This window comes from Pyrgilauda ruficollis, unplaced genomic scaffold, assembly GCF_017590135.1.
Source record: "Pyrgilauda ruficollis isolate IOZ18807 unplaced genomic scaffold, ASM1759013v1 scaffold97, whole genome shotgun sequence".
Taxonomy (NCBI): domain Eukaryota; kingdom Metazoa; phylum Chordata; class Aves; order Passeriformes; family Passeridae; genus Pyrgilauda; species Pyrgilauda ruficollis.
In genome coordinates, this window is record NW_024531821.1 from 2,356,458 (window position 1) to 2,383,897 (window position 27,440).

Sequence of the window (27,440 nt, forward strand, 5' to 3'; positions counted from 1 at the left end):
ATACTCAGTATTTCTACAGGAAGATTTACAGCATTTGCTTAACACTGATAAGACCAGAGCATGAATTCTCCAGGCTTGAAGTTGGCTTCATTTGCTCCAGCTGTGTATTGGTGGGGTTTTTTTGACAGTTTGCATTCAAGGTTCCACCTGGAATGCAAATATTGGGCAATGTTTGACTTCAGATGAAACGTCTGCTTTTCTGTGAGAAGGGAAGGGAAGGCAGACAGGGCTGGCCCCTCCGACCTTGAACCTCCAGCCCAGAGACAAGAGCAGAGCACTTAACAGAAACCTGGGATTTTTAATACCCACATCACCAAGGATCCTTCATCCTTCCCAGGTGCCAATGAATCCCATTCAGTTCAACGAATCCAGCTTTCATTGAATCCCAGTGGTACCCCAGGACTAAAAAGGGGCCAGAGAGTGCCACGGTTCCCCACCTGCACAAAGTTTAGTTTCACTTCACCTCACATTATCGCCTCACATTATCAACCCTATACTTTCCATTTAAAAGGGCTGAGTGCAAAATAAAGGAGCAGGGGCAGCCTCTCCCGTAACTCCGCACGCCGAACCCCCTCGGAAGTGCCCCGGGCCGAGGGGTGGAAGGGGCGCGGCTCTGCCCGGCCCTCCCTGCCCGGAGCGGGGCGGTGCTGCCGGGACCCGCCGCGGGCGGGCGGTCCCTCCGTCCGTCTGTGACTCTGTCCGTCCGGCAGTTCCTTCCCAGGTGCCAATGAATCCCATTCAGTTCAACGAATCCAGCTTTCATTGAATCCCAGTGGTACCCCAGGACTAAAAAGGGGCCAGAGAGTGCCACGGTTCCCCACCTGCACAAAGTTTAGTTTCACTTCACCTCACATTATCGCCTCACATTATCAACCCTATACTTTCCATTTAAAAGGGCTGAGTGCAAAATAAAGGAGCAGGGGCAGCCTCTCCCGTAACTCCGCACGCCGAACCCCCTCGGAAGTGCCCCGGGCCGAGGGGTGGAAGGGGCGCGGCTCTGCCCGGCCCTCCCTGCCCGGAGCGGGGCGGTGCTGCCGGGACCCGCCGCGGGCGGGCGGTCCCTCCGTCCGTCTGTAACTCTGTCCGTCCGGCAGTCCGTCTGTCTGTAACTCTGTCTGTCCGGCAGTCCGTCTGTCTGTAACTCTGTAACTCTGTCCGGCCGTCGGTTGGTCCCAGCCGCCCCAGGTCCCCGGGGAGCCGCGGGCGGTGAGTACCGAGGGAAGGGGGCGGGGGACAGCGGGGTCCGGCTCGGATCCTCCTGGGCTGCTGCTCGCAGCTCCGGAACGCGCAGGAGGAGAGGAAAATGCCGATGGAAGCCGTAAGGAAGCTGGGTGGGAAGGCAGCGGTGCCCCGGGGCTGAAAGTGGATGTGGTGTGAGGAGCTGAGCCGTTGCTCTCGCTTCCCTTCCGCTCTGCCAGGACCCTCAGTGCAGGCTTGGCTTCCAAAGCCAAACCCGCAGCTTCGGGGGCCACACAGCCTTCTTCTTGCAGGCTTTTATTAATTGTACTAATTTTTGTTAATTGAAACACAACAACAATTGCATTATCCAGCGCAGTCGCGGTGTGTTTCCCTTGGGATCGGACGGTCTCTCCCAGCCCTGTGGATGCAGCCCGGGCTGTGATGGGCAGTGTGGGATGCCCTGGGCTGAGCTGGCAGCTGCTGCCTGAGGAAATCCCTTTGGGCAGCTCTTCCTCAGCCCATCCTCAGTGCCCAGCGCAGCTGCTCGGTGTTCCACCTTCCCCTGCTAACAGACAGGGTGGGAGAAGGGCCCTAACACTTGAATATCTTGCTGGAAGCCTTGGCAAGCTCTCCCTGAGAAATCCGGGTGGGATGGAAGCTGCTGGAGGGGTCTGCTTCAGCCAGGGCAGGGCAGCCAACACGCTCAGCTGCCCTTGGGAGGTGGCACAACTTCCCTGGAATAGCTGGCTGCCAGCAGGGATTCCATGGGATCTTCCCCAAAACTGCTGCTGCTGCTTGGGAAAAGTGAGGAGATCCCGTATTTGGAGCAGGAGCAGATCCCATATTTCACAAAAGAGAGGTTTTATTGTCCAGCTTTGCAGGTTTTCCCACATGAGTGGATGGCTGCTGGTTACTGTGCCAAAAGCGAGGCGGCTCTATTTCCACATGTGTTCCTTAAACGTGGTTTTCATTATTCATGTTATTTTCAGTCCTTTGTGGAAGTAAATGTTTGTGGCTTGAATGTTTTGCTGGAGGATATGAAGGATTCTGTCCAATTCCAAGGTGCAGGCAGTGTTGTTCCAATGCTTATCTTGGTGTTATCATGGTAATATTGAATTTCCTTGTTGCTCCACAACAGTAAAGACATTATTTGAAAAAGGTTGTTGTCCAACAAGAGAAAGGTCAAAGATTTAGTTGTCAGAATGATGTGATATACTTTCCTGTTTTATTCTTAGGGGGTGCATTTTCTAAGGGCCCAGCTCTGGTTCAGTTTGTGTGGAACTTGGATTTCTGATTCACCTTTACAATTCTCCAGAAATTGTTCATGACTTTCAGATTATGGATTTATGCATTAGTTTTTAGTGCATGTAAATTCTCCTGTCTAGCAAGGGGTACATGAGGGTGGAGTGTGATCACATACAGTGAGAATTTAAATGTAGAAAAATAAGGAAAACTGAGATGGGTGTTGTAGAAAGAATACTTTTGATTCAGTTTCTACTCTGAAATGCTCACATCTGAAGTTTCACCTTGTAGTAGTTATTTCAGCAGGTGAGTGAGCTTCACAATCCAGTTTCCTCTCACTCTCAAGGTGACTCTCATGTGCCACAGACGAATGAAGTCCAAGCCAGCCCTGGGCTGCAGGTAGTGCTCCCCCAAAAACAGAAGCCAGGCAGATGCTGCCACATCATGGGATCAGAAAGAAAGGCCCAGATGGGCTCCAGAAATAGCCTGGAGGTCTGATGACTTCTAGAGACTGCAGGACCTCCCTGTATCTTCATTTTATGGCAGTCAGTTGATAACAGATACTGGAAATTTCCTCAGGTCTGTCTTGTAGGTTTTTTTATCTTAAGTGAAGTCTGTCACAACGAGACACTCCCTGAAAGGCCAAAAGGAGTGATAAAAGTGAATTCTGGGCTGTGTGTAAATAGCAGCTTTCAGAATAAAAACCACAGCAGCTTCTTTGCATGTTATATGTACAGAATGTCCTTCAGTGCCCAAACTGTGAACCAAAGGTGCTTTCTCAGGATTGGGTTTTTTTTTTTTTCTGTATAAGAATAAAATCCAGTTTTATTAGACAAGCCAGGGCTAACAGTTACAAAATTGATACAGGGCAGCACTTTGAGGCAGAACAGGGTGAAATGAGTGTTGGAAATTGTATCATTTCCTACTGTCCTGACATGGCAAGGGGCAGGGACTGTGTGCTGAAAGGTCCTTTTCATGCCACGGAGAGAAAGCTGTCATGCAAGTCAGCACAAAGAGCCAGTATGTGCTCAGAGCTCTGGAGCCAAAAAGGTTTTTACTTAGAACATTTCCCTACTGTCTGGACATGACTGAAACCCAGGCACCCCCTCCCATGCAAATGTTTTGCAGCAGCACTAAAGTAAGCTGTCTGGGGTTTATCTTGGCACATTTCAGAAAATTCCCAGGTTTGGGTAAGCTGTCTGCAAGTCCTGGAGGAGGGACAGAAGGAATCAAACGAATTTTCACTACTGAAATCTTTACTAAAATCTCAGAAAACAAACTCATTGCTACACATAAAAAGTAGCCTGGCTTGATTTTTTTCCCCTGAGCTTTTGCAGTGTTGATTTGCTGAGCTTTGGGTGGGTGAGAAGCCTTTTGATTTGTAACTCTGTGCTGGTAAAACAAATAAAACTTCTTGAGCAAATACAGCTCCAAAACGTACTTTTGCAAAGTAGAGCTGACACAGGCTTTTGTAATACTCCCTTGATTCTCACTTTGTATTTAGGGGGGTTGTGAGGGCTGTAAATCATCCCTGAGCACAATTTACAGTCCTGTACAGGTGGGTGAGATTGGAAACCTGCAGGGTAGGGGTGGGGGTCTCCTCCAGGTGTGATCACTGTATCATCCTTAGCATGTCCCTTCTTGCAGTGCAGGTTCTTCATTTAAAGATCCTGACTCTTCATGTGGCACTCAGTGCTCTGGGCTGGGGACGAGGTGGGCATTGAGCACAGCTTGGGCTGGGAGGGCTTTTCCATCCTGGGATATTACAGCAGGGAGGGATACAGCCCTGTCACACAGAAAATCCATCCCTGCTGGTTTGGGGTCTGTGTTTGAAGCTTTCCTTTCAGTACCAGCTCAGGCACAGCCAGCAAAGAGTGGCAGGGTTTGGTTATTTGGGAGGGTGCAGGAGCTTACCCCCAAAGAGACACTCTCTGTCTGGGTCTGTGCTGAATGGAAATTCCTTTGGGGGTCCCAGCATGGAGCAGGAGATGAAACCAAAACTCCTCCCTGGTATTTTCTGTGTGTTGGCTTTAGGTGTGTCTGCAGCTCCAGGGACAGGGACACCACGGTTGGATTAGTTGGGTGGAATTGCTTTTTAATTGGTTTTAGAAGTCTCTGAAGAAGCCATTGTCAACATTAAGTTCTGTAGTTGGTTCTGCTCTTGTGGGTTCCTTCTGCTCAGGCTGTCCTAAGGCAGCAGGCACCACACAAAATCACTCCTCTCACTTCTGCCTCCCATACCTTTGGGAAACTCACACTGCAGGGATGGTAGCAAGGAGTGTTTTAATTAGGAAATATTTCTGTACCAACAAGGCTGTCCAGCCCTGGCACAGCTGCCCAGGTCAGTGCTGGAGTCCTCATCCCTGCAGGGATTTAAGACTTGTAGCATTTGAGGACATGGCTTAGAGGAGACCTTGGCACAGCTGGGAGTGGTTGGACTGGGTGATCTCAGAGGGATTTTCCAGCCTCAATGACTCCACAGTTCTGTGATGCTGTAGCTGCTTGAGAAATGGTGATTAACTGGACACATTCTGGGGCAGACTCAAGCGGCATCCTTAGCACTGCCAGTTCCAGTAGCAATTTATTAATTGGTACGATTAATTCAGGACGATTGGACAATTAATTGGGCAATTAATTCAGCAGTGAGCGTTCCACGGACAGGAGTCTGGCTGATGTTTGCACTGCACGGAGAGGACGTGAGCAGCACATCAAATCCACGTTGTCACTGGCACTCTGGGACTGCAGTGACACTTCTCAGGGTTCTCTTGCTGGGTCTCACCCCAGACCAGTGAGTTCCTGGCTGAAATGGCCTCACTGTACTGGTGATACCAGGTATTGGGGTTCAAGGAGTTTTCTGGAGAATTCTGGATGTTTCTGCAGGTGGGAGAGCTGTCTAAGTGCTGGCAGTCACTTGGTGTGCTCAAGTTTCATTAGGGTTTGTCTCATCAAGAGTTTGCTCTTTCCCAGTCAGGCAATATGTTCCCAGGATTAAATTATTGATATAATTACCCTGTTTTACTGTGGGAAGCTTGGTCTAGAGCACCAGTTCCAGCAGAAGTGTCCCACCTCCCTACCATTGTGCCCATTAATATGTTTTCCACTTTGTACATTATTTTGATCAGGTGCAATTTCCTTGTGAAACCAGTTCTGCAAAAGTGTGAAGTGCTTTTTTTTGCAACGTGTCATTGGCTGTAAAAAAGCCACTTCTTAGGTAACAAACCTCTACAGGATTTGCAAGGTGAAATCACTGCATTAAAAAAGAAAAACAAACAAAAAAAAAAAAACAACCCACAAGAGATGTAGACTGAGCTGTGCTTTGCTGGAAATGTCCCACTTGCAGTTAATTTTCAGCAGCTGAGCTGGAGTGGCTGTGGCACTACAATAACCCCTCTGTCTGGCTGTGCAGGGTGGAACAGGCTGCAGGCAGAGATTTTTCTCAAGGAAGCCTGCAGAAAGGCAGTGCTGCTGCATTCCTGTCCATTTCCCAACCCTGCCAGCAGCAGGTGTATTGCACAGGATGTCAGCTTCCCTCCTGGGAAGGGTCATTCCTTGCTTCACAGGGATGCAGTGGGGAGGCTCCCTTGAGAAAATCTCATTTTCTTAATTCCCAAGCAAGCTGAGAGGTTCCCAGTTTGCTTGGAAATTGCTTTCTCTCTGCTGAACTGAGAATTTCAGCCCTTGCTTTTCATAAATGCTGTGTTCAAGTCTCACATTGTACATTCATTTTTGGTTTAATGGTCTTTCTTTGTGTTTTCAGTGAGTCCTGGTGATGGCAGCGATGACAGAGACCAACCACATCCATGAAATGATGGAAGGGCCAGAAGGAGATGATGCCAAGTGCAGTTTCCATCACACAATGTTCCTGGAACCCCAGGAGAAGAAGAGGAACATGAAGGCTCTGCTGCTTAAACGAGCAAAAGAAACTTGCAGCTGCACCCCGGCCAAAATTAAAGATTGCGTTTTGGGGTTCTTCCCCATCTTACAGTGGCTTCCCAAATACAAACTCAGGGAGTACCTCCTGGGGGATGTGATGTCTGGTGTGATCGTGGGGGTCCTGCTGGTCCCACAGTCCATTGCCTACTCCCTCCTGGCGGGGCTGGAGCCCATTTATGGCCTTTACACCTCCTTTTTTTCCTGCATCATTTACTGCATCTTCGGCACCTCCCGCCACATCTCCGTCAGCATCTTCGGCGTGGTTTGCCTGATGCTGGGCCAGGTGGTGGACAGGGAGGTGGAGAGAGCTGGTTACCAGCTGGAGCCAGCTGTGCCAGGCCTGGAGGGGCTCGGGAATGGCACCGGGAACGGGACAGAGCCGCTCTGTGACAGGGGCTGCTACGCCATGGCCGTGGCTGCCACCATCACCTTCATCTCTGGGGTGTACCAGGTAAGGGCAGCTGGAGCTGGTCCACACCTCTGGGGCTGGGTTGGTTTTTGGGTTTTCTTTTTTAATGCAGTGATTACCCTGCCAAATCCTGTGAAGGTTTGTTACCTAAGAAGTGGCTTTTTTACAGCCGGTGACACGCTGCAAAAAAAAAAAAAAAAGCACTTCACGCTTTTGCAGAACTGGTTTTACAAGGAAATTGCACCTGATCAAAATAATGTACAAAGTGGAAAACATATTAATGGGCACAATGGTAGGGAGGTGGGACACTTCTGCTGGAGTTATTGTTGGCCTTGCGTTAGAGATAGAAATGAGACTAGGCATCTGATTTTTTATGCAGAATATTACATTTTTTATTATGGAGAGTTCATTTTTATAGGGTATTAGATAGTACTGTGTTTGAATGTAATTGGTTAGTAATCTAGTGAAACTCAGTTCATTGGTTGGTAAGGGTTATTGCACATGTCTATCAAACTTTTCTAGTTTTATATAGTTTACATATTTTTTTCTAGTATTCTAATATTCTTCTACTTTTCTTCTAATATTCTTCTTCTATACTAATATTCTAATGAGATAGAATTCTTGTTTTGTAAGTGCATCTCGTTTTTTTTTCACAAGAATAGATTGTTATGCAAATTTATTTTCATTCCTAGAATTTGTTTCTCATGGAAACTCAACAGACTAACTGTTAATTCAGTTAAAATAGTAATAAGACCTGATTTTACAAGGCCTTTCTTTTGTAAAGTTTTGCCTGCACCTCCAGCTCTCAATCCCACCTCTGCTCACCACTTTCCTCACTGTGGCCTGAAGCTCTGTTTATTTTTTTGGCATTAGACCCCATTTCATTGGGCCAAAATGTGGTGCATCAGCTCCTAATTCCAGTCTTTAATCATTTGCCTTTAACAAAGAAAAACTTGGACAGTAAAAGTATCTCCAGTTTCCTTTTATTTGTAAATGTGCTTTTCAAAATTTGCTGTTTGCCCGTTTGAAGCCAAAACAATGCTATTGCATGGGAAGGATTCTACTGAGAGGATACAGTATATTTTATATTTATATGTCTCTACTTATTTTCTAGAACTTAAAGCAGGTATCCTTGTTTTTAGGTCTTACACATTAACCAGAATGGGATTATTTTTAGCAGTACTGCAGAGCTGTGGTATTTGAGTTTGTTGGTTCACATTCATTTGTTCTCATCTGTCTGGGGTGGCAGCCAATCAAAATTTACAGGAGGGGAACAAAACATGTTTGTGACACTTTAAAACACAGGTTTTGGACACAACCTGGAATTTTTTGTACTGCAAGTTTCTGTTGAGTTATTTCAGGAATATTCTGGGCCTCCCAGGCTATGCTGGATTTTGGGTTTCATCTTTCATCCCTGTGGGATGGGTGCAGTTTGTGAATTGCACTTAATAGTCTTTGCAGGTACAAATACAATTAAATTTCTTTATCTGAAGAAATCGGATCAGTTTATCTTCAGTCCCTCTGAATATTAGGCATATTCTCTACAGACCAACACCCTCAAATTTATTTTTTTCAACCAAAATCACATACTCTTTGTAGCAGAAACTTTACAGTCAAATCATAAAAAGAAAATCTTCTCACAGCAGTTAATACTAACTAGGTAAGCTAATTATTATTGATGTTTTACACTTAGAACAACCTTGAATTAATTATCAAGGTTATAAGGGAGCCTTTGAAAGCTGTGAGCTGATTTCAGCCAGTCCAGGTTGCAAACCTTGCCTTATCTTCAGTAATTCTTGGAGATTCTCATGGAGTTCCCAGTTATCTCTGTTTTTATGGTCTGCAGCAGAGGAGTTTGCAGTTCACAGACTTTCTGAGTCAGAGGCATCAAACTTTCTGCAGTGCAGAGGACAGTTGTCACCCCACAAGCTGTGGTTTTATTGCAGGCTCTGAACTCCAGTGCAAGGCAGATGAAGGCCACCGGGAAAGTTTTAGATCCTTGTGAAGTTCACAGAGTTTAGAGGAACTGAAAGAGAAATGGCAAAAGCAGACAGCATTTCAGATGTGGCGTTTGTTTTTTTCCCTAGGTTTTCTTCTCTTCTTTTTCCCCGCCAGGGTAATTAGCAGAGCAAACAATAAACATTTGTTGAGGGGATGAAGACCCCCAAAAAAGCCTGGTTTGAATACTTGAGACTTTCCTCCCTGCTCAGACCATGCCTCATCCTCCAGGGCCATGCAGTGTTGGGTTTTTTTAATCCCAGCTGACAAAATCTGTGGGATTTGTGTCCTGACATGTTGTGTGTGGTTGGTTTCTTCCAGGTGGCCATGGGTTTCTTCCAGGTGGGCTTTGTCTCGGTGTACCTCTCGGATTCTCTGCTGAGTGGGTTCGTCACAGGGGCCTCCATCACTGTCCTGACCTCACAAGTCAAGTACCTGCTGGGCCTGGACATTCCTCGGAGCGGGGGCGTGGGCTCCCTCATCACCACCTGGATAAACATCTTCAGGAACATCCACACCACCAACATCTGTGACCTCATCACCAGCTTCCTGTGCTTCCTGGTGCTCATCCCAGCCAAAGAGCTGAACGAGCGCTTCAAATCCAAGCTCAAGGCTCCAGTTCCTGTGGAGCTCTTCGTGGTGGTGGCGGCCACTCTGGCATCTCACTTTGGGAAGCTGAGAGAGACTTACGGCTCCAGCGTTTCTGGCCACATCCCCACGGGGTTTCTGCCCCCACGCCCGCCAGTCTGGACCCTGATTCCCGACGTGGCGTTGGATGCCATCCCCATTGCCATCATTGGCTTTGCCATCACCGTGTCCCTGTCGGAGATGTTTGCCAAGAAGCACGGCTACTCCGTGAGGGCCAACCAGGAGATGTACGCCATTGGCTTCTGCAACATCATTCCCTCCTTCTTCCACTGCTTCACGACCAGCGCAGCCCTCGCCAAGACCCTGGTCAAGGAGTCCACGGGCTGTAGGACCCAAATGTCCGGCATGGTGACCAGTCTGGTGATCCTCCTGGTCCTCCTTGTGATCGCCCCTTTGTTCTACTCCCTGCAGAAATGCGTCCTCGCCGTCATAACCATCGTCAACCTCCGCGGAGCCCTGCTCAAGTTCAGGGACCTGCCCAAAATGTGGCACCTGAGCAGGGTGGACACGGTGGTCTGGGGGGTCACCATGGCGGCCACGGCGCTCGTCAGCACCGAGATCGGGCTCCTGGTGGGGGTTTGCTTCTCCATGCTCTGCGTCATCTTCCGCACCCAGCGCCCCGAGGCGCCGCTGCTGGGCTGGGTGGCCGAGTCGGAGACCTACGAGTCCCTGTCTGCCTACAAGAACCTGCAAACCCAGCCTGGGGTTGTGGTGTTCCGCTTCGAGGCCCCCATCTACTACATCAACAAGGAGTGCTTCAAATCCACCCTCTACAAGCAAACTGGCGTCAACCCCGTGTGGGTGAAGGCGGCCAAGAAGAAAGCAGAGAAGAGAAAGCTCAAGGAGAAGGAGGCGGGCTCTGGGGACAAGCAGAGCGGCGTCCCCGTGGATTTTGGGTCGGAACCTGTGGGGTTTCACAGCATCGTGATCGACTGCTGCGCCGTGCAGTTCCTGGACACGGCCGGCATCCGCACGCTCAAGGAGGTCTGCAAGGACTACGGGGACATCGACGTGCACGTGCTGCTGGCCCAGTGCAACCCTTCTGTCAGGAGCTCCCTGCTCCGAGGGGAGTTCTTCAAGGAGGGGGAGGACCACCTGCTCTTCCACAGCGTGCACCAGGCCGTGGACTTCGCCCTGGGCACGCAGCGGCACGGTGCTCCGAAGAACTAGATTGGAAAGAGGGAGATTGGAACAAAGGCTGGGCAAAATGCGTCTATGAAATCAGTGGGTGTGTGCTCAGGTAGCAGGGCAGGGTGGAGGCAGCACGCTGGTACCCTGCAATCCCTCTGGATTTACCTGCCTGGGGTAGTGATTCCGTGGGAGGTGCTGAATGAAAGCGGTTCTTAACTTGATTGTGGCCAGTCTGCAGATCTTAAATTTCCATGGGGTTGTTCATCTCATGTCTCCTCTCTGGAGCTTTCTGTGTCTCAGTTCCACTCTGAAGTTCTGATCAAGTCTTTTTTGCCACCCTGTCCTTGTGGATGAGGTGGGATTTTGGAGTAGTCTGGACATCCTGTGCAGCTGAAGAATGAGGCAACTCATTTCTCATCCCTCATTCTGGCATTGCTTTCCATCACCACGCCCTTGTGTTTGCCCAGGAAGGGCTGCCAGGGACTGTTTGCTCAGGTCTTTACTGGGCAGTGCTTGAACTTGCAGCCTCCCTGAATTTCAGATAGAGAAATCAAATGTAAACATGCAGGAGGATATCTTAAGGACTATCTTCTGAGCAAGCACCTCTCACCTCCAGAGGTTTTGGCACTGCCTCCTGATTCAGCCAGGCCACAAGGACATGGTTATCTCATTTCTCCACAGGCCTTCACCTGCCTGTGCCCATGGAAATGCTGCCTCTCCAGCTTGATTTTAATGATTTTTTTTTTCACAGATGACTCTTTAGAAGTCTGATTCATTCCTATGGTCAGTCAATCGTTTTCCTAATATTTAGGAGCTCTTTAGAATTGTGAGCATTAGATATGGAAAATATCTAGCTCTTTAATTTTAACCAAAAAAAAGTCCCTTCTAGGCAGTTTTTTTATGCCAGGTAGAGAGAATCACAGGCACCAAAGTAAAAAGGGACAAATAGGTGATCCAACGTCTGCCCAAATGTGTCCATGTCACACAGACTTTGTGCATGAATGCAGGATTTATTGGCTATAAACCGTTTGCTCTGTCCTGGACTTTATGCAATGGGAGTGCACAGACCATTGGAAAAGGAGCCAGGAAAATTCTTTCCTGGACTTTTTTTTTAACCAAGTCAGTATAAATCGAGCTTTTTACTTGGATTTTAAATTCTGTGGAAGTGAAAAGTGCACAGACCATTGGAAAAGGAGCCAGGAAAATTCTTTCCTGGACTTTTTTTTAACCAGGTCAGTATAAATCGAGCTTTTTACTTTGATTTTAAATTCTGTGGAAGTGAAGAGTGCCTGTTCTTCATGCTAAAATACAAGGGAAGGATTTTTTACTGCTTTCCTCACAGCAGTAGAATACAATTGTGAAGGCAGAATTGAGAGATTAACAGTTTTTCCTGAATGCCAGCTATACACAGCACACATCCCTGGAAGAGGGTGCTTTCCTCCCAGAGGAGTTTACAGTCTGAATTTCAGGTGCTTCACAGCTTTTAAAAGGGAAAGGTGCTGTGAATAGACAATATTCTCATCCTTAATAATTCAAAAATAATGAGTCAGAAGTAAAAAAGGTGTAAAACCCAGTATAAATTGTGAAATGTGTACTAAATAGAAAGAGATTTTGAGTTTAAACTGTTTTGTTGGTTTATTTTTTGTATTTTTTTTTTCCTGAGCAAGGACCAGTAACTATTCTCTTCTTTCTGTGAAAGCTGAATGTCATGGATCACTTCACCCTGGGAGCCTCAGAGAAGGATGAGGCAGCAGGAAGATGAGTCCTTTTTGTGTTAACTGAATTTGCTGCATTTTTGAGGACCCAGAGCAGCACAGAAGTGCTGGGGGAGGTGAGGGGTGGCTGCAGCACAGCTTGGAAAGGCAGAACCTCGCTGGTGCCCACCCATTGCACCTCCTGGGACTGGCACTGGTGAGGAAAAAGCCTCTGTGTGTCCCTGGGAAAAGTCTGCAGGGCTGAAACCCCACAAATGTTCTGTCTCAGCCCTGAGGCTCCTTTATGAAGGAGAAGAATCCCAAATTCTGCTGAATTTTTTTTCCTTTGCTGCCGTAACCTCCTGCAGGAACGTTTTCACTCTGGGCTGAGGATGCTTTGTGCAGGGTGGGGAGTTGTGACCACTGAATTGGCATTGCCAGGGAGGATTGGGCTGAGCTGTGGAAGGGCAGTGAGCAGGGTTACATTTTTTTTAGGCTGTATTTCAGTTTTTAAGCCAACCTGGTTTGTGTGCAGAGCCCCTGGGAGGGCAGGTTTGTCCCCACAGGGGTGGCAGTGCCATGGCCTGGGGGAGTCCCTTTGCAGCTCACTTTTTTCACATGGTCAGAAAAAATCTCTGGAGCTTTGAGGAAAAGCCTCGATGCAGCTTTGAAATGCTGATTTTTAACTCCTGTTTTGCCAGAGGGCAGAGCAGCACTGAAAGTGCTGACAGTAAAGGACAGCACGGTGGTGGTTGCAGATGTTTTATTTGTTATTTATTTGCAAATATTCCTGCCTTCCTGCAGCTGCTTGTTCTCACCCCTGAGGCATGGGCAGGACACAGGGAGGGGAGGAAGGAGCTGCTGCCCAGGACACTTCAGGGCAGGTGAGCCACCAGTGGGACAGAAGGCAAATAAAAATTCCTCCGGGTGATTCTTTCCCCTTCCCCTCTCTCCCATGTTCTTTCCATGCTGCCCAGGTGGAGATTTTTTCACCTGTGACCGTGCACAGGTTTGTGTAACCAAATTCCAATCCTTTATTTATTACAAGATGGTTTTGCAAATGCATTCCTGCCTGTGCCAGGAAGGGAAGAATAGCAATGTTAACTCCAAAAAGGACCCACTTCCTGCAACTAGTGGGATGTGTATTTGTGGCTCCTGGGTATTTATTTGCATAAAAGCACAATAAAACAGCCATAAAATGATTTGTCAGATAATTAAATTAGATTATATCTAAAAGATGTGCTGCACATTACCTGGAGCACGTTGCATTTGGCCTCAATGCTGTTTGTGCAGCCTCCAAATTTCATTTCCAACAAAACACAAGAAACTATTAAAATGCAACAGCAAAAGCAGCCAGGCAACCAAACTAAATACTTTTAATGTTCTTATTTAAAATTAATAAGTATCTGTTAATGCACGCTGCCCTGGCTAAATGGGAACTGAAATAAATGCCATTTGCCAGAGTTCAGTGCAATTGGGAGTTCTTGGGAATTAACTGGAGATTAAAGCTTATTATGGCTGGAATTTCTCACAACAGTGGGTTTCAGCCCTGTTCCTCTTAGGCCTGGAATTGTTTTTTAGCAGTGACATGAATCTGATTTGAGCCTACTGGTAAGCAGCACGTTTTTTGTTTACGGACCCTTTAAAATAATCCAGTTTTATCTTTAGGAATTGGGGATCACTGATTGGAAACTTTTCCTCTAAAGCATTTGTTTTCTAAAGGAATCCATATATTTATGTATTTGTATTTTGCTGCTGTGTGATGGATGCAGCAGCTGGATATCTCCAATTATGCTTTTGTGATATTCCTGTCCTGCCCTGGAAAGGGCTCTCCTGCTTTCTGCTGTTTGAAATGAACAGTGGTGGGCATGTGCCAGGTTTTTAAGGGGAAAATCTGCCATACTCACTGTTGCCTGTGCTTCCCCCATCCCCTGGATTTGTGAATTTGGGAAGAGGGTCCCTCAGAACGATTGGGTTTGGGTTTTCCATCGGTCTGGAGCAGGGATGTTCCTCCCAGGTGCAACCTCCAGAGCCCAGGCCAGACTGGAAGCTGGTACAAATCAGTTCAGCTCTATTCCCAAATGTCCCAATCAGCAGTTATCCCTCTAAATGAAGAATTAAGAGATCATTAGCACGTTCATTAATGTCAACAACAGAGCATTATGGAAATGAACTCTCAGTCTCAGCTGTACTGGAAATCTCTGTAGCACTCTCCTGCTGAATGCCAGGCTCTGTTTTTCCCTCGAAATGTTTCATTGTCTGAGTGTTCTGACACCAAAACCGTTTTCAGAGGAAGGGAAAACCCAATTCTTCTCACTTGCTGTGCCTGTGTTGTGCCGAAGCAGAATGCAGTATGGAGATTGTTTAGCCAAGGTGAGGATGTTTTGTTTCCTTGGCACTGAGTGTGTGTGTTGGACTGTCCTGAGAGAATCAGAGCAGGGTGCAGCTCTGTGCAGCTGGGAGCAAGAGTGAGTGCCTGGCAGATTCAGTTGAGGTTAAATGTATGTAGTATAGTGTAATAAAGTAATTAATTAGCCTTCTGATAAGTTGGAGTCACATGCATCGTTCTCTCTCCCTCACCAACGTTGGAGTCGCCTTTGATTTACAATACAGCAGCCTCCTGTGCCAGGCAGCAGCACCCTCCTGTGCCCTGTGCCAGGGAGCAGCACCCTTCTGTGCCAGGGAGCAGCACCCTCCTGTGCCCTGTGCCAGGCAGCAGACCCTCCTGTGGGCCAGGCTGAGTTCCTGAGCTGTGGAGTGGCCACGTGTGGTGCTGCTGGTACTTTACACCAGGTGTAGTTGCAGCAGCTGCTGTTGCACACTCAGCCTTGCAGAATTGCTGCCGTGTGTTTCAGCGGTCCTGGAGATAAATCAAGCTGGGCCAGGGAGGTTTAGGCTGGATTTTGGGAAAGGTTCTTCCCCCAGAGGGTGCTGGGCACTGCCCAGGCTCCCCAGGGATGGGCACAGCCCCGAGGCTGCCAGAGCTCCAGGAGGGTTTGGAAAACCCTCCCAGGGATCCCAGGGTGGGATTTTGGGGCTGTGTAGCGCCAGGGGCTGGATTTGATGGTCCTTGTGGGTCCCTTCCCTTTGATTCTGTGGTTCTGTCCCAGCTTCTGTGGCTTGCTCAGGTCATGGCCAGGACAAGCCAGAAAAACCTGTGAGCAGCTGTGAGAGGGCAGTTCAGGGCAGTTCTGTGACTTTGTGCCTGCAAAGGTGTCCTTGAGTTATGGAGAAGGCTTTCCTGGCTCAGCTTTTACCTGAGGATGCCTTTCACCTCAGGGGACCTCTGTGCACAGGCTGCAGCTCTTGTGCTGGTGCCAGCAGAGCAGAAGGAGCACTGGGATGTGGGAATGCCTGCAGGAGCTTCCTCCTGAAAAGCAGAGAACAGCCCTTGCCTCCAGCCACACCAGCCTGGCTCCCAGCTGAGGTGACCAGCAGCACATTTCCCTGGGCAGCTTTGGGCTCTGCCTTACCTGGCATTAACTCATCCTTGCCATCCCTGCTCCTGTGGGACCCCCAGCCCCATCTCCTGCCTCTGGGGGTGCTTGGGAAAAGTGTCCCAGGGCTCCAGCCTGCTCAGAGCCTTTCCACACAAACCTCTGAGACCTTTGGTACAGCTGCTGCAGCACCTCTTCATGAAGAAGCTTCATCACCCGTTGTCCCAAAGCTGCCACCACACCCTGTGACAGCATCACAGTGTCTGAGTGGTGGCAAAAACCTTCTGCTGTTTCAAATCTGATGGGAGATCCAATCTTGTCCCGTGGCAGGAGATTAAACTAGGTATTGGGAGAAAATTATTTGCTGGGTGGGAAGATCATCTCATTCCAAACACCTTCCCAGGTGCTCGGATGGGGCAGCTGCTCTGGGCACCCTGTGCCAGGTCCTCACCCCCTAAGGGTGCCAAACAGCCTGCCTGGGTGCCAGATCAGTAGGAAACAGAAATGTGTCTCCACGTTTTTACTCCCTGGACTCAGCTGAATCTGTTTGCAGAGCCATTGCAGCCTTTGCAGTGATGAGCTGGATAATCTGGAAATGGGCACTGGGAATGTGCCATGCAGGGAAAAGCACAGGGACAGCAACAAGGGGCAGCAAAAGGAATTTTTTTGCTCCTTGTTGTATAGAGTGCTCCCAAAAACCTCTATAGCTGATGTGCTTGGCTCTTTTTTTCCATTTTCCAGGAGTGAAAATGCTCTTTATTGCTGTTTATTTGTAGTTCTCCTGGTCCCTCAGCCCCCCAGGGGCAGGGGCACTTTTGGCCTCTCAGTATTTGTGTTATCTTTGCCCTGCTGGGGCCCCTGAACATTAAACTGCCCTGCCAGGGAACAGGGGATGTTTCCTGGGATGTGTTACCTCCTGCAGAAATGTAAATAATCCCTTTCCAAAAAACAACTGCAGAGGTTCTGTTCAGCTTTTTTGTCCTCGGGTGCTTCTGTTGCGTTTTGCCATCTCAGCAGTGGCACCACTTCTGGGCTTGTCTCCTTTTCCTTGTTTTCCCCCTTAAAAAAAGATGATGTTTTGCAGTAAATACATTTCAAGTGAAGCTGAACCAGCATCCAAAAATGCTGTCAGACCCCCCCATCTGAAGGTAAGGAAGAGCATCTCTGTTAACCTGGCACTTTTACCTGGCACCTTTACCTGGCTCACTTCCTTTTTTTAAAAAAAATTAAAATTGTGACCTAAGCCATGGGAGCAGTGGGTGCAGCCATGTCCTAAGCCAGGCTGGCCCATGACCTGAGGGGCTTCCAGAAGCCAAATAATGTATTTATTGGCTTAAATAAAATACAAGATTGTATTTGTTGTATACACAATATTGCATTTATTGTATACATAAATAATGTATACACAAATGTATTTGCAAACCTTAAAGCAAACCCCTTTGTGCAGAGCACTTAAATCTGTTCCCAGGAAAACTGGAGGTGCCAGCTTGTCCTGTAAAACAGAAGGGATGCATTGACACAGCAGCACAGGCTTCAATTTGCTGCCTTTGCCTGTTGCAAAATGCCTGGATAACAACCCCAGAGGCAGGAAATTCCATGGTTTTTGCTCACTTTGGGCTAGAAACCAGCAAACACCACTCCTGCTTTTCCTTGTGCCTGGAGCTTGTTGGCACTGCTCCGTTTCTCACCTGGCTGCAGTGTGGCGTAGATGGATGTTTCATTGCTCACACACCGTGCCAGGAATAAAAAGTTTGGATTTTATTTTTATTTTATTTATGCTCTGGGAAGCAGGAGGGGCTGTGTCAGTGCAGGCAGGGTGCTGTCTCCACCTGCATTGTCCAAAACCATCTGTGCAGCCCAAGGATGGAGCTGAGCACGGAGTGAGTTTATAGTGGCAATAAAGAACAAGCCCTGAAGGTGCTTTTGGAAACAAACTGTTCCAGCTGTGCTGACCTTGCGTGAGGAGGGCAGCACAGCCCTGGGTGCCTCAAGGTCACCTGGAGTTCCCTGGTGGGTTTCTTTTTTATTTTGTTTTTTTGTTTGTTTTGTGATGCTTTTCCCACAGCGAACGTGAAGCTTTTGTATTTTCTGCCCTTGCCTCACCTCATGCAGAAAAAGGAATTAATTGCAGAGATGTGCACAGTGCCAGCGAGGGTGTTCTGCTGGGATGGAGGATGTGGAGTGGCCTCTCCTCAGTGCCCACAGCTGGGATTTCCAGCACAGAGAACCAGTGAGGACAAGGAGCTTGAGAACTGTGAAAAGTATGGAATATCTTACAGTAAAGTATGGAATATATTGAAATAGATGTTTATTGTTGGGAGTATACAAAAGCAACTGGGAATCTGAACACAAGAAAGGGGAGAGAAAAGTTCCAGGGGAGGATGGCAGGGAAGGCTTGGAGGCAGAAATCTCGGGGAGGGGGAAGAGCAGGGCTCTGTCAGGGCTTCCCAAGCTCCATCAGGGCATAAAGGAAATCTCAACAAATAAAAGAGCTCCAGAATATGGAAATGAAGATGGAATTGGGAAGGAAAAGCAGCAGCAGGCAGCAGGTTGGAGGCTGAAGGTAACCTAAATCCTGCCACGGGTGGAAAAAGTGCTTCACCCCATTTTTGTGGTGGGCAGGGCAGAGATCCAGAGCTGGATCTTCCTAAATAAGATCAAACCCAAAGATGGATTGTGCTCAGCTGTGTTTCATCCCAGGGAACAATCAGACTTAAAAGTCCAGCCTGGCCTGCTCTTCAATGGCTGACTCATCACTTCTTCAGTGAATTGCAAGATGAAGGATTCATGGAGAAAATGGAAATTTGGGTCATTTGCTGGGGAAGAAGATGGAAAAAGAAAATGAGCGAGTAGAGACCACATCATGCAGGCCAAGGCACAAACTGAGCTGTAAGTAGGAACAATTACAAAGTGCCTGAAAGGAAAGATAGAGTCTGTTACTGAGAGCAGGGGAAGGGAAAGGGGAACTCTCAATGTTGCACCTGAAAATACATGAGCTGTGGAGGACTGGCAGAGAAAAAAAAAAAGAATTTATATAAATAGATAAAAAGATTGAGCAGCTGCCTCCCTACCATGTGCTCTCATTTTCTCCTGCTGCCAGAGAACACGGATGTTCCTGATTTATTTACTCCTAATTACTGAGATCCAGACTTCCCCTGATGAGATAAATGTAGCTCAGGATGCTGGTTTTCCCCTTCTCTTCCCTCTGGGTGTCTCCCCAGCATCTGCATCCAAACCCTGTGGAATTCCAGCTCTCCATCCCCACCCCTCTCCAAGGTGCCTGTGTGGCAGGAATTTATCCAGCTGCACAGGGCATGGCACATCCAGCAAAATCTGGTCTGGGTCAGTGGGAAAGAGATGGAAAAGAAGGGGGCAGAAGAGGGGGAGTGTGTGCTCAGAGGTCTGGTGGAGGTTGTTGGCACAGCTGACAAGGGCAGAGCAGTGCCAGCTGATATTTATGAGGCTGCTCTTTCCATTCAGGGTGATGAACAATCCTTTTTTCCTGGCTGCTGCTGCAATTGCTCACCTTTACCTACCAAATAATACAACCCTGCTCTTTTCCCAGTTGTGTTTCTGCACGGCAAAGCCCCTTGTTACGTGTGCCAAAAGGCTCTGCAAAATGTGAGATGTGCAGATTGGACACATCCAAAGTTCTGCTGTCTCCCTGAAATAACCTGTGTCACCACAGCTTTGCTGTCTGCTTCACAGAGCCTCTGTGGAGGAAAAACTACCGGGAAAGGAAAGTCATTCTGGAACAGCTTTGCTTCTTGTTTTTTGGCACAAAAGCTTGTCCAGAATAGCTGAAAACCCGAGCAGAGGAGCCCAGAGGGACCTGAGCTCGCTCAGTTCAGAGAGGGGCAGAGCAGGGAGGTTTCTTTCCATCATTGCCCTTGTTTAGCAAACACTTCTCCAGATCCAAGCAATCCTCTTATCTGGCAGGAGCACTTCTCTAAGCCCCCTCAATCATTCTTGGTGTCCAGAACAAGTTGTCAGCCAAAATACTCTCTGAGAACGGTGTTTGTTTTCCGAACACAGCTCTGCTTGGCGGCCGCACCGTTTCCAGTGCCTGGACGGAGATAAAAGAGACATGGCTTGGCTCAGGAGCTCAGATCCCAAGGGAGGTGCCACCTGGGCCAGGTTTTCCCCTGCCCAGGAGTGCTGCCAGGTGGAGACAGCTCTGTGCCCAGGGGAGCAGCTCCAGGTGCTGAGGAAACACCCGGTGTGCAGCCAGAGGTAAGACTTGGTGATGTGTGCAGGGCAGGAGAAAGGGATTTCTCCTCATCCCAGTTCAGTTCCAAACCAAGGCCACTCTGGGTCTCCCCTCAGGAGTGTTTTTCTTTCTGTCTGTCATTCAGTTGTCACATAAAGGTGTTTTGGTGCAGCTGCGTTTTGGCTGAAAAAACTTGGAGTAGCTCTGGAAGGCGTCTCTGTTACTTAAAAAGCAGGGTGGTTTCATTCTGCAGATGGGATCAAACCCCTGTTTGATGCAAGCCACTAATTCAATTTAAAACTATGTAATGTTGAAGGAAAAATTAACTGGCAAATTATCTCCCTTACCCACATCTTGATTCCTAAAGTATCCCTTGGAATATCTTAACATTTCCAAAAGAAGTTTTTGCCTAAGTAGCAGTGTCTTGATGGCAGAAGGAGTTTAAGTGAAATTGAGTGAAATTTCACTGAAATTGAGTGAAGTTCCTGTTTCAAAACAAGAGGGATGGTGAAGGAGCACGGGGGATGCTCTGTAGCTGTGCCCCTGATTTGGGGGTTGTGGTTAATCAGCTCCAGAAGTGACAGCAAACGAATCAGCCTTGGGAAAACGCCTTGGTTTGCTTTGTCTGAGATAATTTCCCTTTATTTATTTATTTGTTTGTGTGTTTATTTGTTTATTTATTTACTTATCTGCCCATGGCACGAGCCCTGGAGCTAAGCAAAGCCCCTGTGCCCCTCACGCCCGCCTGCTCTCCTGCCTCGGCTCCCCTGTGCCCATGGGGGACACGTCCAGCCAGGAGCCAGTACCCAGCAAAGCCACCCTGGGCTCCCTCCGGCCACACCAGGCTCCTGCCACCTTGATCAGCCTGGAGGAACACGAGCCCACAGCCTCCAGCAGCAGGGAGCTGATCCTGGAGAAGGCCAGAGCAGCCTGGGCAGGTCCCTGCACCGGCTGCTCCCGCTGCTGCTGCGGCTGCCCCCGCACCCAGCTGCTGGGGGACGTGGTTTTGGGGCTCCTGGTGGCCGTGGTGGCCATCCCTCAGTCCATCTCCAGCTCCCTGCTGGCCCACCAGGATCCTGTCTACGGCATCTACACCAACTTCTTCTGCGACATCATCTACGCGGCCACGTCCATGCTTGAATTTGTGAATGCAGTGATTTTAAAAGTGCAGACACAGCTGAATGGGGGTTGTTTTCCTCCACGGGACAACCACGTCCTTGGATGTGTCTGAGACATCCTCAGGATCAGACACAGCAAGAGAAGAGAAGGATCTGTGAACCACCTTCCCAGCACCTCAGTCCTGCAGCTGGGCAGCTCAGACTGGTTTGGGGCAGACAAGGACCACCCTCAAGGACCCTGCCATGCTCCCTGGCAGTGTTCCCACTGCCTAGGCTGAGCTGTCACTGAGCAATTCCAGGCTTTTCCACTGGGACAGCTGAAATTCAGGGTATCCCAAGTGAGTGATACCCAGAGCTGCTCTGGTGGGGCTGCTCGTGAGGAGGCAGCAGCAGGGATCTCATAGGATTTTCTGTGTGGCATCCCCAGCCACAGGGAAGTGTTAAAGGTAGGTCTCTCTAGATTTCCGTACTCCAGATTAACTCCTGAAGACAAATTCCTCCCATGGAATGCTCAGCACATCCCCAGACAGAGTAGCCAGAGCTGCTAAAGTGGCAGCAAAGTGACATAAGTTTCCAGCCATCCCTTCCAGCCCTTCTCACCCATGCTGAAGCTGTGCCTGCTTTGCTTTTCAGATCCTGCTGGGGGTTTTACAGATGGGCTTCTACCCAGTCTACCTGTCAGAGCCTCTGCTGGGTGGCTTCGTGACAGGCTCCAGCCTCACCATCATCACCTCCCAGATGGAATATCTGCTGGGCTGAAAATCCCCCGTCACGAGGGGGTGGGCTCCTTCCCCTCACCTGGGTGGACCTGTTCAGGCACATCCACAACACCAACATCTGCGACCTGCCCACCAGCCTGGTGGCTTTGGCCATCATCGTGCCCGTCAAGGAGCTCAACGAGCGCTACGAGGAGAGGATGAAGGCCCCGTTCCCCATGGAGCTGCTGGTGGTCATCGTCGCCACCGGAAATGGAGTCAAGCCTCGTGTCTCCACACACGGAGAGTCCTCAACACGCTACTTTGGCTTCCAGCAGCGCTACAAGGCCGCTGTGTGCAGGGACATCCCCACGGGCTTCAGGAAGCCCACTGTCCCAGACATCAGCCTGTTTCCCAGCCTGGCACTGGATGCTCTGCCCATCGCCGTCATTGGCTTTGCCACGACCGTGTCCCTGGCAGAAATCTTTGGCAAAAAGCACGGCTACGCCGCCAGCGCCAACCGGGAGATGATCGCCATCGGCTTGTGCAACCTCATCCCCTCCTTCTTCTACTGCTTTGCCAGCTCTGCTGCCCTGACCAAGACTCTGCTGAAGGAGTCCACGGGGAGCCAGACCCAGGTGTCCGGGCTGGTCACCTCCCTGGTGCTGCTGCTGGTGCTGCTGTGGATCTCCCTGCTCTTCTACTCACTGCAGACCTCCATCCTTGGCGTGGTCACCATCGCCAACCTGCGGGGTGGCCTCAGCAAATTCCGTGACACCCGCAGGATGTGGCAGCTCAGCAAGCTGGACACGGTGGTGTGGTGGACAACCATGCTGTGCTCCACGCTGGTCACCACAGAGATTGGGCTGCTGCTGGGCGTTTGCTTCGCCCTGCTCCGCATCATCTTCCGCACGCGGCTGGGCAAGGTCAGCGACAGGGGGATCCACGAGGACCAGGCTGCCTACAAACAGCTCGGCAGCATCGCCAGCGTCAAAATCTTCCGCTTCGAGTGCTCCCTCTACTACGCCAACAAGGATTACTTCAAGGCTGTGCTGTACCAGAAAACCGGGGTCAACCCCGTCCTGCTGGCTGCCAGCCGCCCCGCCTGCGGGCACAGGCAGAGCCAGAGCCGGGCAGCAGCAGTTGGGCTGCTGGGCCACCGGCTGTGGCTGCCTGAAACAGGCCAGGAGCAGGGCTGAGAGACCTCCAGGAGATGCCTGTCCTCCCTGCACAGACATGCACACCCTGATCCTGGACTGCGGGGCCATGCGGTTCATAGACACCGTGGGTCTCTCTGTGCTCAAGGAGACACACCATGACTACAAGGAGGTGGGTGTCCAGGTGCTCCTGGCCAAATGCAATCTCTCCATCCGCCAGCGGCTCCGGGAGGGAGGCTGGGCTGGCCGGGTGGGGGGCACTGGGGGCCAGCTGGCCTTCCACAGCATCCACGATGCCGTGCAGTTTGCTGAGCTCTGGCACCGGGGGGAGAGCACGGACACACAGGCTGCTCTCCTGGAGCCCGAAGAACAGAACTTCCAGGTGGCTCCGTAGCCCTGGGTGCGAGGAGAGGGGAGCAGGTTTGGTGTTTGTGCCGTCAGAGCGAGCAGGACGGGCTGGGATGCTCTGCCAGAGGGGCAGAGGGGTGGGAAGGGATCGGGGAGAGCTGAGCTCAGGATGGAGCAGAGGATGGGAAGGGTTTGGGGAGAGCTGAGCTCAGGATGGGGCAGAGGTGGGAAGGGTTTGGGGGGCTGAGCTCGGGATGGAGCAGAGATGGGAAGGGTTTGGGGGTGCTGAGCTCGGGATGGGGCAGGGGTGGGAAGGGTTTGGGGGTGCTGAGCTCAGGATGGAGCAGAGGTGGGAAGGGCCGGAGCTGCGCCTGCCCCGCGTGGCCGCTGGAGGGCGCCAGTGAGCCGCGAGCGGGGTGAGCTCGGGATGGGGCAGGGGTGGGAAGGGTTTGGGAGGGCTGGGCTCGGGATGGGGCAGAGGTGGGAAGGGTTTCGGGGGGCTGAGCTCGGGATGGGGCAGGGATGGGAAGGGTTTGGGGGTCACTCATCCCAGCCCATCCCTGCTGTGACAGGGACCCCAAAAACTCCTGCACTGATCCCAGCCCATCCCTGCTGTCACAGGGACCCCAAAACTCATCCCAATCTCCCCCTGCCATGGCAAGGACCGTGAGCATCATCCATCCCCACCCCCAAAAGAAATCCTGCTGGAGGGAATTGTGTCTTGGAAGCCCAGGGATGGGAGACTGCTGTAAATAAAGTGTGTGGAAAAGGAATCCTGTGGCTGTGCTCAGGAAAATGCCTTTTTGTGCTTAAAAATTGATTTTAAATAGATTTAAAAATTATTTTAAACGGGGTGCTCGGCTGCTTGCAGTCCTTGGGGCAAGGCTGTGCCAGGGGGGCTGAAGTGACCAAAGATCTCCTTGCAGGGAGGGATGGATGTTTGTGCTCCAGGTGCTCCAGGTGTGGGTGGGATGCAGCTTCTCCAGCTCTTTCCAAGGATCCTCTCAGGCCATCCCAGAGTGAGGAAACTCCCCAGGGAGTTCCCTCAGCCCCAGAACAAAGAGGAATGGGGCACTTCAGCGGGGGAATAAAACCAGCAAGGCAGTAAAAACCTCCTGTTCCCTGACCCCCCTTCCCCTTCTGAACAGCACTGCCATCATCTCCTTCACAAGACTCTTTATGGAGCAAATGAAAGTGTTCTGGTTAGGCTTCAGAGGTATTTATGGTCTCAGTGGAGTCATCAAGGCCCAGCAGGAAATAAAGGCAGTGCTGGTAAAGCCTTGGCACAGCCTGGTGCAGCCCAGGGCAGAGATCCTGCAGTGGGACACAGATCAACACGTGGGCAGCTGGGGCAGTGCCACAGAGACACCCAGCACTTCTCGGGGGTGACAACCTCCTCCCCTGTCCCCTCCAGCCCTGGGACCTCGCTGGCAGCCCCTGCCCAGCTCTCCCAGCCCCAGCACCCCTGTCCCCACACTGCCAGGGCAGCCCAGCATTGCTGGGTTTATGTCACTTTCTGTGAGAGCCCAGGGCTGGCAAAGTGACAGAGGAGGGGCAGATGGCACTGCCCGAGGCCAGTTTTGGGCAGAGCTGTGGCAGGACAGCCTGGGCCCCAATGTCCCCCTGGGGAGCAGCCCCAGGAGCTGCCACTCTGTGCCAGGACCCTCCTGGAGCATCCCCAGGGGCTGGGGAAAGGCCAGGCAGCTGAAAGCAAATTCTCTCCCCCCTGGCATGCAGATCCCTGCTGCTGCTGCTGCTGCCCGTGCCCCCTGCCTGGCTGGGCTCTATAAATACTCCAGCACTGGCACGAGGAGAGGATTTGCTGCTGAGGCTTTGTCAGCCGCACTGGGAGCTGACTGTGCAACTGGTAATTATGGCTCAGCAGCAGCTGGACAGGTTTAAATCCTTTTGATGCTTTGAAATGTTCCCTCCGGGGAGGTTGGAGGAGTAAAGGTTGTGGCTGGTGCTGATTGCTTCCCCTCTGGAGGCACTGATTGCTGCACCCAGGGCTGCTCTCCTCTCTGCCAGGGCCTGTTCCTGGAAAAACAGCCCCTGGAATGGCAAGAAGTTGCTTCTGCAGCTCTCTAAGTGCTCTGAAGCAATTAATGTGCTGCCAGCATGGGATTATCTCCATGAGCACTGCCCCAGCAGACAAAACTCAGCTGGAGAGAGCATCGTGCCACGCTGGGGACAGGATGGCACAGGGACGGGCAGCTCTGCTCGATCCCAAAGGAGGGAACCCCAAAGGCTTCTCTGGGGCTTTTCACAAACAGGACAGGACTGCTGGGCTTTGTGCCTCGAGCTTTATTGCAGCATCAGCCTCAGCACGTGGCTGAGACCACTGGAAGGTGGCCACAGCTCACATCCTGCCAGCAGCAGCCAAAGATTTCCTTCTTCCAGAGCATTTGAAAAACTTTCTAGCCAACAGCATATTGCTAAAGCTCACAGACAATTGTTCTGGCCAGTCACTAACAGCACAGGAACTCCTGCTGCACAAAATGCTTGTCTGCCTTTTATTAACAACACACAACACTTCATTATTGAGCTTTAAACCTTCCATTTCTGCACTCTGAAGGCCCATCTCAGCCAAAGCCTAAAACTCAAGCTATTGTTTCATGTCATATTGTTTGCTTATATTTATTGTTTCATATTGTTTGCTTGCTGTACTATTGTAACTTTTCTACTGTCACACCTTGCAGCTGCAGCCAGCTCTCATTTCTCTGCTCCTTCTGTTTCTGAGGTTTGCTTTTCCCAGATTTCTGAAAGGCTTTGCTGTTTCCCCCAGCAGGGCAGGGGAGGGCTCTCGGTGTCACCTGCCACAGGATGGCCCCGTTGTGTCACACCGCTGTCCCCACCCTGGGGCTGTCCCACACCCCTGGGCTGTGGCTGGACCACAACCAACCAATTCTTTCTAATTTTTTATATTTTTTCCCCCTTTTTTTATCACTCCAGGAGCTGCATTCCTGCAAACACCTGTGCGTGGCCCCAGGGAGGAAGGGCAGCAGCTGCTGCTGCTGAGAGGTGATTTCCCCTTGCTGAGCCCTCCCCTCCCTGTGCCCAGCCCATCCTCTGTGCCCTTTCAGCTCCAAACCCCTGCCGTGGCTGGGAAGCTGCAGAATGGCTTTCCCTTCAAGGCTTTGTGCTTATTGCCCGTGAATTTTGCCCAAACCCGGGTGGAAACTGCAGAAAGGAGGTGTGAGAATGGCTGAAGGTTAAACGTGGCACAAGAGGTGAGTTAAATTTGGGTGGGGAGCTCCTGGTGTTTGTTTACTGGAAGGGCAAATACTGAATTGTCTTCTGCATTTATTGAACCCAGGGCTGGTTGTGTAAATCCAGTTGTGCCTTTGAGCCTCAGCCAGAGAGGGGAAAAGCCCTGAGTCTGTCTTACCAAAGCCTGGCCTAAACCTGTGGGTAGCACAGCTCTGGCTTAGCTCCTTGCTGCAGATCCCTGGATGCCAGCCTGGAAACACGAGAGCAACGTGAGGAAAAACCATCCTGGGAAGGAGCTGAGCTCAGGACTCACTGCCCTGGGCACAGGTTGGTTTTACCTCTGGGGGTTGGCAGGAAGGGTTTGCAAACCACTGCAGGCTCTTCTCATCTCTTTGAACAGCTCTGAATAAAGAATTCTCCTTCTTTTTCCTTTTATTTTGCGATAGGGAATTAACAATCAGAAATGATGCTGCCTCACCTAGCAGGTAAAGGATTTGGGAAATCGGTTTTGCATCTCACAGAAGCCCCAGACAGCAGAGCCACTGCTCACACAGCTGCAGAGCCCAGGGGACAAAGGCACAGCAGCAGCCTGAGGTTCCCAGGGGTCCCCAAAGGGTCCCCAAAGGCCAGGGGTGGGCAAGGGGAAATCTCTCTGCAGGTTTATTTTGGTTTTGTGCCCAACCCCAGTGGAACTGGCTGCGTGCTGCCATGGAAACAGCAGCAGGGTTTGCAGCCATCTCCAGGGAGCAATCCTGGGGAAAATCACCCCAAAGCATCCCCTGGTGCTGGGGGCTGAGGGAGCCACGCTCACACGGGGCAGGACCTTTGTCACAGCCACCGAGGGGACACAAACACCAGCCCAGGGCCGGGGAGGTCTCTCTGGAGCAGAGCTGGTGTTAGAAAAGCAGTGTGACCCAAGGGGTGTGGTGGCAGCAGGGAAGAGACTGCAAGGGTTAATCTGGCAGCAAACATCTCATTCAGCCCAGCAGAGAGCAGAAAAATTACTCGGCTTTAATCTACTTTGTCTCCAG

General features: G+C 50.4%; 3 protein-coding genes across 4 annotated transcripts in view; all 3 read left to right on the forward strand.

The window, feature by feature from the left end:
- Positions 1-27,440, forward strand: part of LOC121365583 (E3 ubiquitin/ISG15 ligase TRIM25-like) — a 430,661-nt gene that overhangs the window by 13,901 nt on the left and 389,320 nt on the right. The window lies entirely within an intron of this gene.
- Positions 1,165-11,662, forward strand: LOC121365579 (sulfate transporter-like). The gene is made up of 3 exons (XM_041489898.1): positions 1,165-1,206; positions 6,179-6,805; positions 9,083-11,662. The coding sequence occupies exons 2-3, from the start codon at positions 6,191-6,193 to the stop codon at positions 10,577-10,579; spliced, it is 2,112 nt and encodes a 703-aa protein (XP_041345832.1). The 5' UTR covers positions 1,165-1,206; positions 6,179-6,190; the 3' UTR covers positions 10,580-11,662.
- On the forward strand, positions 20,657-23,245 carry LOC121365605 (sulfate transporter-like). Its single transcript, XM_041489947.1, is given in 5 exon segments — positions 20,657-21,034; positions 21,633-21,747; positions 21,750-21,788; positions 21,791-22,860; positions 22,862-23,245. Coding segments are annotated over 5 exon segments (1,986 nt in total).

Coding starts and splice junctions, on each gene's coding strand:
- LOC121365579 (XM_041489898.1), top strand. CDS start 6,191: ATGGCAGCGATGACAGAGACCAACCACATCCATGAAATGATGGAAGGG. Junction 6,806..9,082: donor TCATCTCTGGGGTGTACCAG/GTAAGGGCAGCT, acceptor GGTTTCTTCCAG/GTGGCCATGGGTTTCTTCCA.